This window comes from Microtus pennsylvanicus, chromosome 20 (genome assembly GCF_037038515.1).
Source record: "Microtus pennsylvanicus isolate mMicPen1 chromosome 20, mMicPen1.hap1, whole genome shotgun sequence".
In the NCBI taxonomy this organism is placed as follows: Eukaryota; Metazoa; Chordata; class Mammalia; order Rodentia; family Cricetidae; genus Microtus; species Microtus pennsylvanicus.
The window spans coordinates 37,767,128-37,786,050 of record NC_134598.1 but is presented as its reverse complement, the minus strand read 5'-3'; the positions used below and the strand labels follow the sequence as shown (position 1 = coordinate 37,786,050).

At 49.4% G+C, this 18,923-nt stretch overlaps 1 protein-coding gene across 3 annotated transcripts in view; it reads right to left on the bottom strand.

Annotated features, from left to right (window-relative positions):
* Positions 1 to 307: 307 nt before the first annotated feature.
* The window catches only part of Rfx4 (regulatory factor X4), a 156,794-nt gene continuing 138,178 nt past the window's right edge, over positions 308 to 18,923 (bottom strand). Inside the window, exons 16-18 of one of the 3 annotated variants that reach the window (XM_075954493.1) lie at positions 12,331 to 12,493; positions 11,082 to 11,220; positions 308 to 1,883 (exon numbers count right to left, since the gene is read on the bottom strand). In XM_075954493.1, the coding sequence (XP_075810608.1) occupies positions 1,611 to 1,883; positions 11,082 to 11,220; positions 12,331 to 12,493 (575 nt within the window). In that variant the 3' untranslated portion in view covers positions 308 to 1,610. Of the gene's footprint in view, positions 1,884 to 10,695; positions 10,830 to 11,081; positions 11,221 to 12,330; positions 12,494 to 18,923 lie in introns of those variants that run through there. The other 2 variants (XM_075954495.1, XM_075954494.1) reach the window with 2 other exon arrangements.

Genomic DNA, 18,923 nt, shown 5'->3' with positions numbered 1-18,923 from the left:
CGACAAGTTGACAGGGAACTGAAGAAACAAACTGTACACAGTCACATAAGGCTTTTGCTGTTTGTTTATTTGCTTGTTTGCATTTATTTATTTATTTATTTGTTTATTTATTTATTTATAGACCAGACCTAGGCTGACCTTGAACTCACTATTCTCCACCCTCGGCCTTCTCTGTGCTATATCGCCACACTCAGCAAGGCCTTTAGTTTTGTTCTGCCTACCCATGTCCCAAGAATTTAAGAATGTTATTTATATCATAGACACACACCCGGCATATCAAATGCAAATGAAAACCAAATGGAAGCTGGTCATTTCAATACTTTTTATTTGAGTGTGAAACCATTCATATCTTGCACAACTGTACAGATAAAACTATTTCCATTTTAGCTGTAGACATGATTATCACACTGGGTGGTGTGATCAAACATTTTATTTACAGAACATTTGCTAAAACATCCGATGTCATATTTCGATTTATTTCTTACCCATAGGGTAATAGGTCCACCATAATTGCTTGGTGCATCTTATAATACAGAAAGAAAACCTATGTTAATCTCTAACAAACCTCACAAATATCTGCAAATCTGACAAAAAAAATACCTACGAAAAAATTTCCCCAAAGTACAATACATTTTTATTTCCACACATACACAGTATAGTATAGACTCAAAGGCACAGCTTTGAATTGTTTTTTCTAGCAAAGTGTCGGAAAATATTCTAGTCTTATGAAGGAACCAGGACAGCTGTCACACTTGGCGCTGGCTAAGTGAAAGTCTGATCCATCCAGCCTCACAGAGCAGCAGAGTGGAGGATGATGCGACCGCCATAAACCCACACTTCTCACAGAACTCAAGAAAACCCTCTCCTGCCTTTCGCTGATGCCAGCCATTGTGCAAACTTAGGACACATCCTTGTACATAGAAGAACTGGTCCTACGGACATCAATCAACTAAAGGCGGAACACAACAGGCCTCCTCAGTCCCTCCAAACAGTGCTTACAGCCCCAAGACAATGCAGGTGACATGGCAGGCGTGAGTGGAACACGCTGCTTAGCATTTTTAGGAACTTCCACGTAGCCCTAGGACTCCAGGAAGTAGCAATGCCACCACCACCACCACAAGTCAGGAGGTGGATAGCGCCCAAGGGCTGGGGGCTCTACAGTGAGATGACAGACAGGGCAAGGCAAATGCTCTCGGTAAACCACGTGCCCACCCAAGAATACAAACCGGATTCTGGCTCCAGTATCCATCTTTAAAGTCTTAAGAGCTTTGTCAATGAGAAAATAAGTACCCTACAGGGAGTGGCTGCCATGCAAGGTCATGGAACAGAGGGGAAAGGCACGGGTTGGCCTGCCCACGATAGTGCTCTCTAGAAACAGTCAAGTCTGGCTTGGCGACAGGAACCCAAGCCCAGGGACTTTTAGTAAGTCCTGTTTCTGAACTAAAGTCTATTCATCCCAGGTTGACCATCCTCTTGCTCATTAGGAAAATGGACGCTTAGGAACAGCCCGCGAGTTGTTATGTATAGAGATAAAGTCTTCTGGAGGGTGGGTATTGGGTTTATTATTATTATTAATTATTAATATTAAATATGAATTCCTATGAAAGCAGTCACTTAGCCCATCCAGTGGAGGCCTCTCCGTTGATGTAAGCAAAGCCAGGAAAGTGTTGCATGTGCTCGTACTCAGAATTCCTGCGCGTGGTCAGGGGTGGATACATGTCACTCGAGTTCCCGTACCGCGTGGAATGCACAGATGGGCTCGTGTAGCATGCGTTGGCTGTTGGCACCTCTGGCCAGCGAGGAGTGACGGGGGTCGGATGCAGCCTGGGGGTGCCGCTCATCAAACAAGGCTCCATCCTAGAAGTGGGGCTGTTAAAAGGGTACTTGTGGAGGAGAAACAAAGTCCACAAAATTAAGGTTAGCTTCAAGCTGCCTGCACCCAAGAGCATACGTATGTAAGCTAAACATTGCAAGACATTCTTCACAGGTGGTGATGGAAAGGAATCGGTGAGCCTCTGTGCAAGTATGAATAATCAGTGGGAGAGTCTCAGGGGTCTCGCGGCTAGAGGCTGCTCGTGCTTTGCTTACACGGAATGACTCACTGTGAGCTGTGGGTCTGAAATACTCTAAGAAGTCAAATGGTTCGAAGAGAGAACCATACCCATACTGAGTAGTAGTGGTGGTGGTGGTGGTGGTGCTGCTGCTGCTGCTGCTGTTGGGTGGTGGGTCGTTGGGGTAGTGGTGGTGGCTGGGGTGGTGGTGGTGGTCATGGTGATGGTAGTGGATGGTTGGGGTGGTGGTTGTGCATGGTAGTGGATGGTTGGGGTAGTGGTGGTGGTAGTTATGCGTGTGTCATTGTGTATACACACTAGCAAGTATGTCCAGTTAAGTGTGATTGCTGGATAGGTTTGAGCTTTATCGATACTTAGGGAGATGTGATAAGTCCTATTCCATCAACCCAAGAGAACAGCCCTACCAGGTAAAACACAATGACATTAAAAATAGCATTTTACAGCTGAATTCAATCATGAACCTCAGCCACAAGCAGGCTTTTGAAGAGAAAGCAAGCCAACAGCTTCAAAGGTTATTATTAGTGCCTGTCATTTAAAGAACATCTCTCTCTTTTAGGTTCACATTCACTGGAGTCCTGGAAGATGTGGAAGGAGGAAATGGTAAATGAATGCAGAGGATGGAGTAAAGAGACAGGGAGGACGGAGTCAGGAGAGACAGGGAGGACGGAGTAAAGAGACAGGGAGGATGGAGTCAGGAGAGACAGGGGGATGAGTCAGGAGAGACAGGGAGGATGGAGTCAGGAGAGACAGGGAGGACAGAGTCGAGAGACAGGGAGGATGGAGTCAGGAGAGACGGGGGGATGAGTCAGGAGAGACAGGGAGGATGGAGTCAGGAGAGACGGGGGGGACAGAGTCAGGAGAGACAGGGAGGACAGAATCAAGACAGACAGGGAGGACGGAGTCAGGAGAGACAGTGGGGACAGAGTCAGGAGAGACAGGGAGGACAGAGTCAGGAGAGACGGGGGGATAGAGTCAGGAGAGACAGGGGGGACAGAGTCAAGACAGACAGGGAGGACAGTCAAGATAGACAGGGAGGCAGCAGGAAAAGGAACTTTGGGGCGAATCAGGCCAAGGAACAGGTGTTGGCAGAGACAAGAGGAGGGAAGGCGCTCTAGAGAGTCAGGAGGGAGAGGGGCTCTGAGTCCTTCTTTTGCATTCTGCACTGTTGGAAGGACAGCTATGGAAACGTGGCCCTGTCAGAATGATGGCGAGGGAAGGGGCTAAGGCTCCCTTAGGAGTTCATGTTTGCAGGGCAGTGAGCACAAAGATGTCCTTGCTATGCTTAGGGCCAACAAGGACAGGAGCCAAGGAATCAGGACGACAAGGCAACATGGAGGGGAGCATGTGTGAATTTCTGTCCCCCATCTGTCTACCCTGACAGCTGGAAAGTGGAGCCCCCAGGGACTAGGTGGGAGGTGCCTCCAGTGAGGGAGACAGACAGGCTGAAGCCTAGACAGCACCATGGTGCTGACAGCAAGGAGCCCCTCGGCCTCTTCGAGCTGGATCCCCAGGGAAGCAGGAGACAGAGGGGAGGCTTGGGCGATATCAGGAGAACTAGCTACGCAGGACCCAGGAAGAGGGGTCTCAGGTGGAGCACTGAGAGCCTTTCCCTCACATAGGACCCCTGCTTACACAACGGAGGGCAGCTGCGCACAAGAAAAGAACAGTTAAGAAAAAGGGTGTAGGAGGTGTCTGGGAACTCCAGGGAGAAGGACCGAGGGCTGTTGCCAAGGAGACTGCAGACAGCATGCCAAGGTTTTCATAATCCCCATCAGATCTGCAGCACTGGCACAGCCCCATGTGCCGTGCAGAGTGAGGCCCCAGCACACTGTCTGGGTGGAGTCAGGGTGGCTCCTCAGGCCTGTGAATGAAGATTCTCAGGGAAAAAATCTAGATCCCAGATGTACTAAAAAGATGACATTAAGAAGAACCAATGATGCTCTCCCAAGCGAGACAGCTGGGTGCATGTTACCCTGGCCCCCTCAGAGGTCTCCCTTTTCATCTAGGGGCACGGTGGGCTGGTCTTCCCTTAGGTCCTACCCTTTTCATCTAGGGGCACGGTGGGCTGGTCTTCCCTTAGGTCCTACCCTTTTCATCTAGGGGCACGGTGGGCTGGTCTTCCCTTAGGTCCTACCCTTTTCATCTAGGGGCACGGTGGGCTGGTCTTCCCTTAGGTCCTACCCTTTTCATCTAGGGGCACGGTGGGCTGGTCTTCCCTTAGGTCCTACCCTTTTCATCTAGGGGCACGGTGGGCTGGTCTTCCCTTAGGTCCTACCCTTTTCATCTAGGGGCACGGTGGGCTGGTCTTCCCTTAGGTCCTACCCTTTTCATCTAGGGGCACGGTGGGCTGGTCTTCCCTTAGGTCCTACCCTTTTCCCCACTCTTTATCTCAGCTCAGACATCAACTCCTTAGAGTGACTGTTCTGAACATGCTGCCTCAAGAAGCCAAATGCCCTACCACCTCCACCCTGCCTGGCAGCTGTTTCTCCCCTGGCTTGCATTCAGATGCTCCCTGTGGGGCTTTGTTTTATTCATGATATGTCCCCAAAACTTGGTACAGCGCCTGGCACCTAACAGGTGCTAACCATATTTGGTAAACGTACACTGGGCCAGTCTCAGCAGAAAGGACCTTCAGGGTCATCAAGTCTAAACTCATTGTAGAAGCGGGAAAAGCTGGAGCCATGCCCAGTGTCATGGAGCATGACAAAAGCCCAGACCTCAGTGGCGCAATCTCCCCATATCAATCTGACTGATCTAAACGTGGCCTCCCTACCCCTTGCAAACACTTTATTCTTGCATCTCCCTTCATCAAGATCTCTCCTCCTCCACAGAGATAGGCCTTGGAATGCGGACCCAGGCCACTGGAAGCCTGCTGGCCTCTCTGGCCTCGGTCTGGGTAGGTAAAATGTCACAGCATGGACTTGGAGCCCTTGCCACCAAACTCAGGAGCGTACAGTTGTTGTGCCTCATCAAGGACCCTCAGCACAGCTGTGCCCAGAGGTTGTGTCATAGACTCCAAAGAGCAATTGCCTGGAAGTGAAACTGGCTCAAAATATCTCCAGTGTGACAATACAATTCTGTTAGCAGCGTGGAAAATTCTGTCCCATTAGGTCAGCTAATTGCACATGAGTCAGTGGCTTGCTTACCCCCTAGTGTAAGAGGGCACTCACTGAGAGGCGGGATGGTTGGAGTGCCTGCTGCCTTGGCCCGATGGTCAGTGTGCCAGTGGAGACTGTGTGCAGTCTGCCGGGAGTGGCAGAGGCTGCATAGTAGCGTTCCCCCCTCACCTTTCAGACTTCACATCTGGCTTCGTGCGAGGCCCGTAAGCATGCTGGGTACAAGCTCTGGGGTGCCAAGAGCTCAGGCCAGGATAAAGGAGCTTTTGTGGAGACGGGTAACAGGAAGTTATCAGTCTGGACCAAATCACAAGCTGTTGCTGCTCATTTTTAAGATAAGATAAATCACTAAATCATTACCACCTCTTGAAAGGAGTGCATGAGGTGCGGTATTGCCTGTGTGTGCGCGCGTGCGTGCGCGCGTGCGTGTTTAAAGTAGTCAGCAAGAGGCTATGATTTAAGTCCATCTTGGTAGTGATGACTCTTGGCCTCTTTGGAACTGTATTAGGAAGTCTATTTTGGGAAACGACTCCCTACTCCAGAGGCGGACTTTCCTGTCCATGGAAAGGGAAGACTGAGCCCTTTATCCCTGCTCCTCACCACATGGCCGGCTGCTTGGGCAGGGGGTGAAAGGTGGCTGAGTCAGGAGTGAAAACTGTTTTCCCATGAAAGACAGCTCTCACTGTACGCAAGGCCTGCCAGGGGCTGCCCCCCCCCCCCCCCAGCAGCCTTCCTTTTGGCCTCTTCTGGATTAGTAGGACGTGTCTCTCAGACTCTTTGTCAGACAGTCCACATCTGCTGAGCTCTTAGGGTCAAGACTGGTCAAACGAATTGGAGTGAAATCACTTAGAAACTATGTTGTAAGTTTTCAAAATGTGCTAGCCATTACTAAAGTTCATTTTTGAAAGGCAGAGGATCGTGGTCTATTAGTGATTCGAAGAGCCTCGGTGACTGACTGGAAGGTCCCAGTGTTCACTTTCCAAGTGAGGGCAATGGCCTGCTTGAAGCCACATAACAACTCAGTGCTCAAACAAGGCTCTTTCATTTCTTGACATCCTGGGAGTATATCCTGGGCAATCACTAAAGACCCAGCTCTGGAGTGGGTCCTGGGAGTCTGAGGGGGTGAGAAGGGACTGGCTCTTGCCTCTGCAGAGCCAGAACAGAGCAGAGAGCAGAACTATATAAAATAGAACACCATTATTAACTGAACGGCAAAGGATAATGATGAATGCAAACAGCATTAACTATGAGCCAGATCTTATTCTATTCTTTATTAATTGCCTGACCACAGCTACTATGCCTTGTGAAATGGGTATTATAACTTATCTCCATTTCCCAGATGAATTAATTGAAGCTCAGAACTATTTAGAGGCAGATCTGGAATTTGAACCCAGGGAGTCTAGCTCAGCACTTAAAAGACTTCGCAACACTATGATTGATTGATATGTGGGTGCACACACATACATATGTGGCACATGTATGCATGTGTGTGCATGTGCATGTGGACCAGAGAAAAACCCCAGGTGTTTTCCTTTTGTGCTGTCTACCTTTTTTTTTTCTTTGAGACAGGATCCCTCCCTAGCCTGGAACTTACCAAGTAGGCTGACTGGCCACTGAGTCCCAGGAACCTGCTTGTCTGTCTCCTCAGCACTGAGGTTATAAACATACTCTACTACACTTACTTATGTTCTAGAGAGCAAATTCAAGAAAGCATCTTACTTGAGCTGTCTTCACAGCTGTGTGTGTGTGTGTGTGTGTGTGTGCGTATGTGTGTGTGTGTGTGTGTGCCTGTGCATGTGTCTGTGTATTTTTCTCTACTGTGGTCCAAGAGGCTCCCAAGGGGGAGAACCCTGAGGAAGCTGGTGGCACCCCTGGCTGTGGGCTGGTTGGGGCCAGGCAGATGAAGATCGCAGTGGCCATGGCATTGGTCAAGCTACACTTGAGCCATTCGGATAAGAAAGAAGGAACAGCTTTCCTTCCTCGTGGAGTGCGTGCCTAGCTGTATGGATGCTGGTTGATCGCGTGACTTTTGAACTCCTGGGCCATGTTCACACTTATGGTTGCTGACAGAGTAAGGACTGCATGGCCAGGTCTGACTGAGGCACAGAGATATCCCACCCACACGGTCAGCTGTTATGTGATTCAAACTGGCCATAGCAAGCACGTGCTGTGTAAATAAGAGCCCTCAACAGCATACACATGTTCACAGGAAACACTAGTGAGTTCGGATCACGCTATAACATAAGTGCTGGGGTGCATGTGAATATCAGAGTCCTGTAGGCATCCTTCTGCTGGGAACTGGAGTGCTCGTTTGTTTGTTTTTGATTTTTTTTTTAAGACAGGGTTTCTCTGTGCAGCCCTGGCTATCCTGGAACTCACTCTGCAGACCAGGCTGGCCTCAAACTCACAGATCTGCCTGCCTCTGCTTCTTGAGTGCTGGGATTAAAGGCATGCGCCACCACCGCCCAGTGCAAGTACATTTCTTTTAAAAGACATTGTTTGATCATGAATTTTCTTCTTCTTCATCCCCATGAACCTTCTGTAGTGAAAGGTGTTGCCCATTCACGGGGAATTGAGACTGTTTGAGTTCTACTCTGGGAAGCTGAGACTACTCGACCCTACAATGGATTTCAGCCTTGTACATTCAACTTTAAATTTCAAATAAAAACCAACTTGATATTCTCTCAGAACTTGAGATTTAGTGAGAATACAAATGCCAATCTCTAGGCTTTGTTGACCCCCAACCCAGTGGTTTTAAGTCCCTGACATGGGGCTGGGGCTGGGAGTTGAATTTGTGCTCAAGTCTGCTTTGCTGGATGGGTAAAATGGCCTTTCTGAAGTTGCTGCTTCATTTTTTAAAAAAAAAAATAATTTATTTTTATTTAATGTGCATTGGTGTGTTGCCTGCATGTCTGTCTGTGTAAGGGAACTGGAGTTACAGAGAGGTGTGAGCTGCCGTGTGGGTGCTGGGAATTGAACTCAGGTCCCCCAGAAAGCAGTCAGTGCTCTCCGGAGCCATCTCTACAGCCCCTTGCTGCTTCATCTTTAAGAACTGGAGAAAATGCAGTCTTTCTGAGGTTGTTATGGGAACGAATGAGCCCATCTATTTCAAAGTGCCCAGAGGTGCAAGTTGCTTAAATGTTAATGGAAAATGAAACAAAGGTTGCTTTGTCTCTCTCTGTACAGGACCTTCCCTAAGAGAGGGACACTTCAACACTGACCTCGCCCAACAGCTTGGGCAGAGGATATGATATAATTAACTTTTACCCACCCCACTTTACAGATGGAGACTAACTAAACTGTGAACCATAAAGCATAGTAGTGGTAGTAGTAGTGTGTGTGTGTTCGTGTGTGTGCTGGGGATGGTAGACTGTCAAATGCCCTTGTCTGAGAGGCACAGCACAAGACGGTGGAGAGGCTGGTTGAGTCTTCATCTGATATGAAGGGTTTCTCTGTGGACTGGAGCTTAGCTCTTGGCCATTCCTATTAAGACCAGCCATTGCATGATAAGGGTCCCAGCTGGGTACTCTTGTGGCTTCCAAAACGGACACTGCAGACCTATCTTTGACCACCAGGGTCTCTGTGGCCTTTGAGGAGAACTTGGCTTCTTTATATGGTGATGGTTTTAAAAATATCACCCTCCCCCAAAAGGAGCTCTTGAAATTTCCTGGGGCAGGGGCATGAGGCAGTAGAGAAGAAAGATAACAGCCAGAGCTGTGGGGTGATGATGCTGTCCTTGACTGCAGTGCATGCTTCCAAAGCAGGATGCTTCTGCCTACTTCCCTACTGGTCCCCTGGAAGGTGCAGCTCTGCTCACATAAAGCAGGCACCCAGATGAAGGAAGGAAGGGAAGGAAGGAGGGAGGGAGGGAAGAGTGCCTCGACTGTGTGGAGTGTAATCCTGACAGCAGCTCAGTCACACAGGGGCACTGCAGCCAGACGCACAGGCTCTGCTCCCAGGAGAAGCAGCACCCAAGGAGCCGGCATCTCTGTGTCGCAGTCAGAGGTCTCTAACGAATGCCCCCGGGGATGACTTAGTGGAATCGACTCCTTGGCTTGTCTTGGGATTAAACCAGGGTTCCCCTTGGTACTGAGATGGAAATCAAAACAGACGACTGTTTACCCTGAGTGCCTTCGTATTGGGGATACATTTTCCTCACTGCCTCCCTTGGAGGCCAATCTGTGTGCTACAGGCTGATGCAATGCAGTCTCATCCAACCTCCCTCCATCCTGCCCTTGCCCTCCTAGGCCCCTGCCCACACCAGCCCCCTTTTGTGCTTATCCCATGGGGAGGGGGGCACAAAGCCCACATGTGACTTCTCAACCTTCAGAGCAGACAAAGTACACTTAGCCTATCCCAACCATTGGCTCTGCTGACAGCTGCTTCCATCCACCCAAAACAGTGAGAGCCACATCTGGGAGACAGTGGGAGATTGTGCTCACGAGCCAGAAAGCAGCCACACTTCCTGGGCTCTGACCCTTGCATAAGTCGCTCTGTCTCACTTCTACTAGGGTTATCTAGAGTGCATGCAAAATGCCAAGCACAGAGCCTGGCATATCTGGGAGAAGTTAGCAGACTTTTGATGGGTTCTGTGTGCTGTGAACTGGGGATAGACACTTAATCTCTGCTTGGAGACTCCTGCAGAGTTAGAAGTCCTGGCTGACAGGGTGCGGGGAGTGTGACTGGAAGAGAAGGCCCAGAGAGTGGCAGGCACTTGGTAGGGGCCTGGAGGAAGGAAGGGGGTATTCTCAGGAGACCTGCAAGGCCATAAGATGTTCAGATGATAGGCAGAAGAGATTCCCAGCTCGGAGAACAGTGCCTACAGACAGGGAAGACAGGGACGTTGGTGCCTACATAGACGAAGGGCCCTGCACAGCTGCTGGGGCTCTCACGGGGTGGAGGGTGGTAGGGTGGCCAGGAAAGGAGCCCAACATTGAGGAGTAAGCCAGGGAAATGACTGCAGTATGGTACCAGCCTCCGCGTTATGGTTTTGGGTTTTCCAGAAGACCCCTCCAGCTGTAGGCAGGGCAAGCTTTAGAGACAGAGATCATCATGAAGGCCTGTTATTATCTAGGTTAGACATGAAGGCCTTGAGCTAAGGCAGGAGAGCCAGGATGTCAAAGACATTTTAGAACACAGAATTGAGGCTGGGTGTGGTGGCACACTCTTTTAATTCACCACTCGAAGGCAGATCTCTATGAGTTCAAGGTCAGCCTGGTCTACACAGTGAGTTCCAGGACAGCCAGGACTATGTAGAGAGAGACCTGGTCTCAAACAAACAAACAACAACCACCTCAACAACAGCAAAAACTCAGAACTGGATGGACTTGGTGATCAGTCATGCTTGGGACAATGCAGAGGGTGTCTAATATATCTGGAATACCCACCAGTGGCAATCTAGCTACTTCCTCAACTTCCCACCACCCCAGGCTGGCCGTGGAGGGCTCAGTTTGCTAGGCTGTGATAGGTGGGAGTAATCAAGAGGGTCCATTTCCAGGATGCTTCAGGTTAAGATGCCATGTAGGTCAAATCTGAACACACCCAGAAAACCAAGAGACTAGCTCTCATGATGCAGAGATCCGACGGATGCCATGAGGGTAGCGATGGGGAAGCAGACACAGAACCACTGTGAGGTGGGAGCCTAGAAAGGACCAGCACAAACAGCGAGCTGGATCCCAGCGTCAGAGAGGTCAAGGAGAGTCAAGAACTCAGGAGAACAATTAAGCGACGTGATGTGTAGGGAAATGACGTGATCACGAGCACCACTTGAGGGCGTTGAGCTGGCTGCCCTTGAGGACCGGCAGCGGGCACACACATTGGCCTCATTAGCTGAGTTTAGTTGACTTGATTGGGCACCGAGCATAGCCAGCAAGACCTCTGCCCCTACACTCACCTGTGCAGAGCTCCTGTGGTAAGGGGAGTAGTGGAGCGGCCCAGAGATGGCTGTGTCGTGAGGCAGGGCTGGATACTGGCTCTGCATTGGGTGAGGATGCTGGTTGCCATAGCTCCCGTAGTTATAGCTTCCCGTGTACCTGAAAAGCAGCAAGCACAATGGATGTGAGTCACAGCAGAGAACAGTCAGCCTGACACCTTGAGAAAAATCAACCTCGTCTGTTTTTTTCTTTTTGTCCCCCCACCACCGGTTTTTCTTCCACTTGATCCCTTCCAATACCCTATTGGCCTTGCTGTGGCAACTCTGAAACCCCAGGTTGGGTTTGCTTTTCCCTCAGCACTCTTGACAAGCTTGCACCTCAGGGGATGGAACCTGGCTCTGGGGGAACCTCTCCTCCCTTGTGTCAAAAGCCCATTGCACACCCTGAAGTCAAACGGGGAGAAAAAAATTGCTTTGGACTTTCTGTCTCTGCATTCCTTGAACTTCCGCTGGGCAGTGGAGGTGAAGAACCTGGGGAACTTGATGGCGAGAAAAAGCAGGTCAGAGACCCTGGTGCTGAGCCAGGCTCTGCTCTGTCTCGCACTGTGATCGGGACTTACTCATGGTCCTGTTTCTCACATCTGTGAAATGACACACAGGGTTATGCTGGAACCACTCATGTGACAGCCATACCACGTGCGTGCAGGGCCACACAAGCACACCGGCCACTACTACCATGACTGCATATTCTAACATGTCCTGGCAAAGAACTGAAAAAAGGGAGTGAAATACAATTCTAAGAGCACATTGTGAGGATGTAGGGAAATACCTCGGGGAATAATGACTGCCCCGTGGAGATCCTGGGGCTCTGAGCCGTGGGGACACATTGACCTATAGGCCTGTGCACACCTTCAAGCCCTCTGTCTTCTGCTGGACCACCTGTGTGGGAGTTGCCTGAGATGCCCCTGCGCCACAGCCACTTTGTGGCTTCTCTGGCCTGTGAGCAGCTGCAGGTGAGGCCCCAGCACTGTGTGGTCCTTCTCAACGCTAAGAGTGGTTTTGAGCCTCTGCTTGGGAAGCGAGGCATAGTCGCTGTCTCCTGACAAGCAGATCACAAGGCCAAGGGCTGCCCGAGTTCAGGTAAGGCTTCTGAACAGACGTGCAGGCCACGTATCCCGGCAGCACCCCCACCCGGGTCTGCATGCAACACGGGCTAAACTGTACTCCGATCAGAATCCTTCTGAAGTGAAATGCCAAGCAGGCCACCTACCCGTGCTCCTCTCTGTGGGAGTAGACTGGTATCCTGTGTGTCACAGAGGAGGAAGGCATGTGGGCGCTCCTCATACAGGGCAGTTGTTGCGAGTTCTCAGCTGGGGACCCAGCAGCTGTCGTCACTGTATATGTTAGCGACCACGTGTATGACTGCATTGCTCCTACGGAGACAGGTTGCATGGCACTGGTTACTAACGGTTGTGGCTTCCCACGGCTCCTAAGCTGAAAGCCAAAATCGTTCGTTACGAGGCACCCCCAGGTTCAGCTCCCCTGCAGCCTCTGGTCTAGCCGCAGAATTATTTCCTGTGCCCACACTGCTTCTGCTGCCCAGCGTCCATACTCTTCCCTCGCTACCCACTCAGTCCAGAGATGAATCCAGAGAAGCTGCCTGCGAACTCCAGGCTAGCGGGGGCCCCAGTGCATTGTGGGCGTCTGTGGTCCCTACTTCAATCTTCAGTTCCCCATTCTGGAAGGTACGAGATTTGAAGGTGTGAGGTTTGATGGATGCCCCCCCCCCCGCACCAGAGTGCAAATTCCGTGAGGCTAGGCATGTGTCAGTTTGTCCAACCTGGCACCTAGGATAGTGCCTGACTGTCCAGACACTCAGTAAAGAGGAAGAAGAGGGACGGGAAAGACCAGAAGAGAGGAAGAAAAAGAATACAAGGCCTGGCACAGCGTGGCCCAGGCAGGCATCACAAATTAGCTTTCCATGTTCAACTCAGACTACTTTAAGCAATGTAAGCAGCTCACTCGACTGCAGCTCATCCCATGCCCACCACTAACTCCATCTGTTGCCTTAGTGCCTGAAACTGCTGAGGACCTGGGCCGGAGGGGCGGCTGACAAAGGTCCTCTAGAGGCACATTTTATACGACGGTTAGAATTTTTGTAAGAACAATTTAAAAGCTTGCTAAAAGCAGTAACCTCATTAGACAACTTAATTTCTGAAAAATTTTAAAATGTTGAGAGCAGAAATAAAATCATTTCACAAGGTGTAAGGAACAGGATTCGGTGTTCTTTTTTGGGTACACAGAGAGCTGGAGAGTTGCTGCTTTTAAGGGGCTGGAGAAATGGCTCTGAGGTTACGACTACTCTTTCAGTCTGCTCTCCCAAAAGTTCAGTTCACATGACCACGCACAACCATCAGTAACTTCAGTCCCAGGAGAGCCATCTCCCTCTTCTGGTCTACATGGTACCAGGGGATAATGTGGTGCATACACACGCAGACAAGCAAAACACCCATACTCACAATGTAAGATTAAAAATAAATTTTAAAGAAGATAAAGCAAAATCTTGTATTGTCTGCAGAAGCCCATTTCTACCTTAAAACTCTTACAGGAAGACAAAGAGTTTGCACATTAGAATTCAGCCTGCCTTTGCCCCAAAGCTTTGCTGATAGCACAGGGAAGGGTGGCAAGAAGGGGCAGAGCAGGTGGACTCGAGTTTTGTCACAGGGCAGAGACCTGGCAAGGAGGAGCCGGGAGGAAGGAGGGAAGGAAACCTTACTGTAAATGTATTGTTTTATTACTGAAAGTGCTTGGCACTAAGAACTTATGTAAATCTGCAAAATCGGAATGCAGATAATACCGTTTTTAATAAAGTGGCAAAGATTTACTTCAAGAGCATGACAAGGAGGTCTGTTCTGTTGAGCATCTATCACAGCCAGGCTGTGGGCTAAGTGCTTCACAAACATCCTTAAATTAGAAATTGCTCCTAAGAGCTGTGCCAAGATCAGAGAGAAGACTCCGGAGATGAGCTGTACCTCAGTGACTGGATTAGATGTGCCTCCCTTCTCCAAGCCTGAGCCCTTCCTTAGGGGTGAGGAGAGGCTCCACTGGCAAAGCGCTTGCTGCACAAGTGGGAGGACCGGAGGTCAGATCTTTAGAATGGATGTAAAATGCTGGGAGCGGCTGTGCCTGTGACCCCAGGGAGGTGAGGACAAGAGGGTGCTCCAGGTTCACAGAGACCTTTCTTACAAACAAGGTAGAGCGTGACAGAGGAAGCTACCTCTGGCCCCGGCATGTGCACGAATGCACACATGCACCTGGGTGTACTTGTGAGCACTTGATTATGTACCCATGCACAGATAACAAAAGCATCACTTTCACGAGATTATTGCACTCTTAAAATTTTACATGCTTCTTTTTTTATTATTAAAATGTGCTGCTTCTGGGTGAGCAAGCTGATCATTTTTAAATTTTTGGTTTTATTTTGTGTTTTCTATAATAAATGCATTTTGCTTTTGTGAAAAGAATTCATAAAAACGTAAAATGTGCCCCTGGTGCACAGCAACTGTTAATCCAGGTCTTCCTCCCCAGCATCAGGCCTGCCGAGGCAGAGGTGTGCAGTAAACTTTGATTCCATTGAATCTGTTGTTGAAGGAGCCAATGCTACGAGGAATGGCAGTTATCAAACAGAGAGCTGGAACTCCTGGGAAAACAGGCCCCCTCGGTCTAGGGAACAAAACCTCTAAATGGCCAAGTGCCAGCATCTAATGCACCCACTCAGGCAGCCTTAAGCAGATTAACACCTACTGGCTTGGGTGAGAAGCAGTTTCTGTCCGGGGAGCAGAGACAGCATCCCCTGAGCGCCAGCTCTTGGGTGGGGACCTCCAGTGAGAAGCGCTGCACAGGCTGGGGCTCATGGGACACTAATAAAGGCCAAGCTGACACAGCCCAAACGCTCGTCATTTGTTGGTTAAACAACAGGGCTTCCCTGTTGCCTGATTCCCATATTTCCTTCCTTAGCCTCCAGCCCCACACCACGCACACAACCCCATATGTTTAACAGTCTGAGGGTAGTGGTAGGGCTCCCGAACATTAAGGATTTTATAAAGACCCCCCCCAAGGGGCAGATGATGGCTGCTTTATAATGCCAACACCACGATAAGGGACCATTCTCTCCACAGCCGCAGGAGGACACTTTCCCTCAAGGTTGTGTGGGTTTTGAATGGGGTCGCAAGCACAGGCACAAAGTGTGCTCGGAAAAGAAAGGTGGTCAATAATATCTTCACCCAACATAAAGTAGCATGTAACAACCCACTTCCCACTCCCATATCCCCGGAGAGTCATGGGTCAGCAGGGAAAGGGGACAATGCTGCTTCTTCCTGTCACGCAGCCTGCTGAAAGTAAGGAGCTTTCCACCAGTGCCGGGAATCGAATCCACGTGTTAAGCAAGCACTGAATTACATCCCCAGCCCAGAAGTTGTGAGATTCTACCGAACACTTGTGTAAACTGCCTTTTCTCCAACTGTCCAGCTATACAAAATCACCGGACCTCTTCTCCCACCTGAAAAATCTGACCTAAGTCTTTGCTTGCAGTTTCTCAGGAATAAGCTCTGGTGAGTGTGTGGAGAATCTGGAACTCAATGCCCTAGACATTCACCGCCAGTCACCTGCAGCTGATCAAACTTAAATTATCAAAACCACACGGGTTTTTATTTGAGGAGCTGTATCAATTGTGGTGGATTTTTGCCTGCTGTACGTGTGCGCACTATTTCCATGCACAGGGACTGAAGTTACAGAATGTCACGCGGGGGCCGGGAACCAAACCCAGAACCTCTGCCAGAGCATCCAACGTCTTCACCCCTAGCCATCTCTCCAGCCACGACAGACAATTTGCTTGTTTTTAATTACTATAATCACAAAAAGTTCTACTTGGATAATGATACTTGTTTCCTGAGATACACTAAACAAACTTGTATTATATCATCCAAGATCGAGACAGAAGGATTATGTATAGAGATCTGCCTGTACCTCTATCCATATGCTTCTGGGCTGCCTCAGCCCTTGGGCTAGCTGTGTTTAAGGAGCGTGCCCACTGACATGGAAGGCCTTGCCTGTTTGAGTTGTTGCACTAATAGCTCCATGGTCAACACTGGATTGGCCAAAGTGCCCAGGGGCAACAAATGAGTTCCCAGGAAGACATGCTGACTTCACCTCCCGGCACGCTCCCTGACTCCCATGCCGCAGCCAGTCTTCACTACACCAAGCTACTTCTGCCTCCGACATGTCCACATGCCCCTCCCCAGCTCCTCTGTGGCCGAGCCCTTGTGACTGACAGATGCCAGCTCCTCAGAGAAGCACTCTCTGTGCACCGGCTGGGCAGGGCTCCATAGACTTGTTCACCACACACTGCTGTTTTGCTCCTGCCTCTCACAGCCATCTGGAGTTACACATTTACCTGGGACTTCACGTCTGTGTTAACTCTCACCCACCAAGGGGCAGCGGCCATATCTGCTTTGTTTTCACTTCTGTACCTCCAGGGCTAGGCACAGACTAAACACAGAACCCTTCTTTATTGCACGAACAAATGAATAAAAGATGAACAAAGTCAAGATGTGATGGATGGAGGGAAATCAGCGCGTGGAAAACAATCTTTCTTTCTGCCCTGGTTCGCGTCCCCTAGTTCTGTTCCTTCAGTGAGGAGGAAGGAGCTGTGATGGAGGGGCCACTGTCAATGAGTCGCCAGTGCCCACCATTGGGAGCCACCGGGCTGAGGCGTCCCAGTCGTCCTAAGAACAAGCGGCTTTTGTTACTGGGAAGTCGAAGGGTCAGTTATCTTTGGGACATCCTCAACTGCTGCAGAGAAAGTACAGCTGGGCCGGCCAGATGTCCTACAGTCAGGGCACTTGTAAGGAATTCCCCTGTTTCACTGGGCACCCTAACTTCCCAATGATTGAGTTGGCTGGTTTTGTGTTGCAGGGAACCTGGGTGGGAAGCTGAAAACATGAGCTTAATCGTTAACTTTTATTGTCATTGCTAAAGGAGGGAACACTTAACATGCCATCATAAATGGGGGTTTTAGAACCCTTCGGTGGCCTGCCCAGACAGAGTCTGAGTGTAACATTTTGTTTCAAATGACATTAAAGAAATGCAGCCCGATGTCATGTTAAATGGACGGATCAATTAGGCACCACCTGCCATGCCCGGAGGCAGAAAAGAGCCCCCTCCCCTAGAGTTAAACTTTCTGAACTTTGCCTGACCAGGAGGGAGGCAGCAGGCCCACAGAGATCCAGGTGGGTGGATGGCGATAGGCTGGGCTTTGCCCAGTGGAAATGCTGGTGTGGACTCCCATACCAGCCACTTATGAGATGTCCACAGGCTTTAGTAAATGCACTTGACACTGGCCTTGACCTTCTCTCCTGACTCCCACCTTGTTTACAAATGATAGCACAGTTTTAAGATAAAATACATCTCTGTGTGGACATGGAACTAGACACAGACATGAATAAGTAGAGAAACTGTTTTCCTGGTGCATCGAAGGCCGCCACGAGGCTATACGCTACTAACTGATACCTTGTGCTACATGAGCATACATGCTATGATCTGGTCATTGCTGAAAAGTGAACATGTGTCCATCCAGAAGACGACACTGGCTTGGTGAAGAGACTCTGGGATCTGCCTGACCGTGACTCTTAACTCACCCTGATAATCGTTGATCAATGAAACCTGAACTTCTGGTCTGGCCTCCGCCTTGAGACACTGGCAGTTTATGCACTGCTAGGAACTGAACCCCAGACTTCATCAACGTCAGTCAAACAAAGCATCTTACCAACTAAGCTACACTCACAGCCCTGACTCTGGGCTCCTCAGAGGAAATGGCAACATGGCTCAGTGGGAAGGGGTCTGGCCGCTCAACTCCATGACCTGAATTTAATCCCTGAAACTCAAGCGGGAGGAGTATAGAATCAACTACCACACATTCCCATCTGACCTCTGTGAGTGCACACATTCACACATACACATAAACAAACAAATGCAATTTTTTGTCTTTAGCTTTTTGGAAAGTAGATGGAATATAAAACAGCAATTTAATAAAACTACCTGGCGCCAACCTCATACACTGAGTTACCTTTTTAAAGAGCACAATGGGTATGTTTTACTGGATTTATATAATCATTTTCTAAGTTATAATACTATTCAGTGAAAGTATGCACACGACCCCAAAGTTAAGAACTCTTCAATGCTACATTTATAGCATACACATGAAGCCATGCAGCTTCTTAGGAGATTATGTGTGTGTCTCTTCTAAGACCATGGCCCATTGCACATCAAGATCTGGTCTATAGATCCAGACTTGGTACTGGAGGAAAATAGTATAGATACTTTTATGTAGGATGACATTTTTAATGCCCTCTGGAGATACCTGAGAACAAAGCTGGAATGTGCCAGAATCTTCAAAGCTTACAATGTCTGAGGAGAGCCTGTTTCACATTTATACTTCCAAGAAGGTACTTTTATGACCTGCAGCACATTGCACAGAAATCTCTCAACTCTTTTACGATATTCTTGTGGCCTTGGTGAATGTCACACCTGCCCCTACTTGGAGGCCTTCAAATCAAAGGAAGCCAGGCGGGCTCACAGGCAGGGTGACTCTGAGAGGCTCAAGTTAGGTTTCCCTGGATGCCCCTCACACCCTCCTGTTTCCCAACCACCCTGATCACACTGTTTGGGATGCAAAACTTCCCTGTGTGTTTCAGAACACAGGACAGCCACGACTCTGTGTTTGTCCTGGTGATGGCGGAACTGTTAGGAGCATGGCTCAGGGAAGTGGCTCTGGGCAGCTTGTTGCCCCCCTGGAGACCCAGGGAT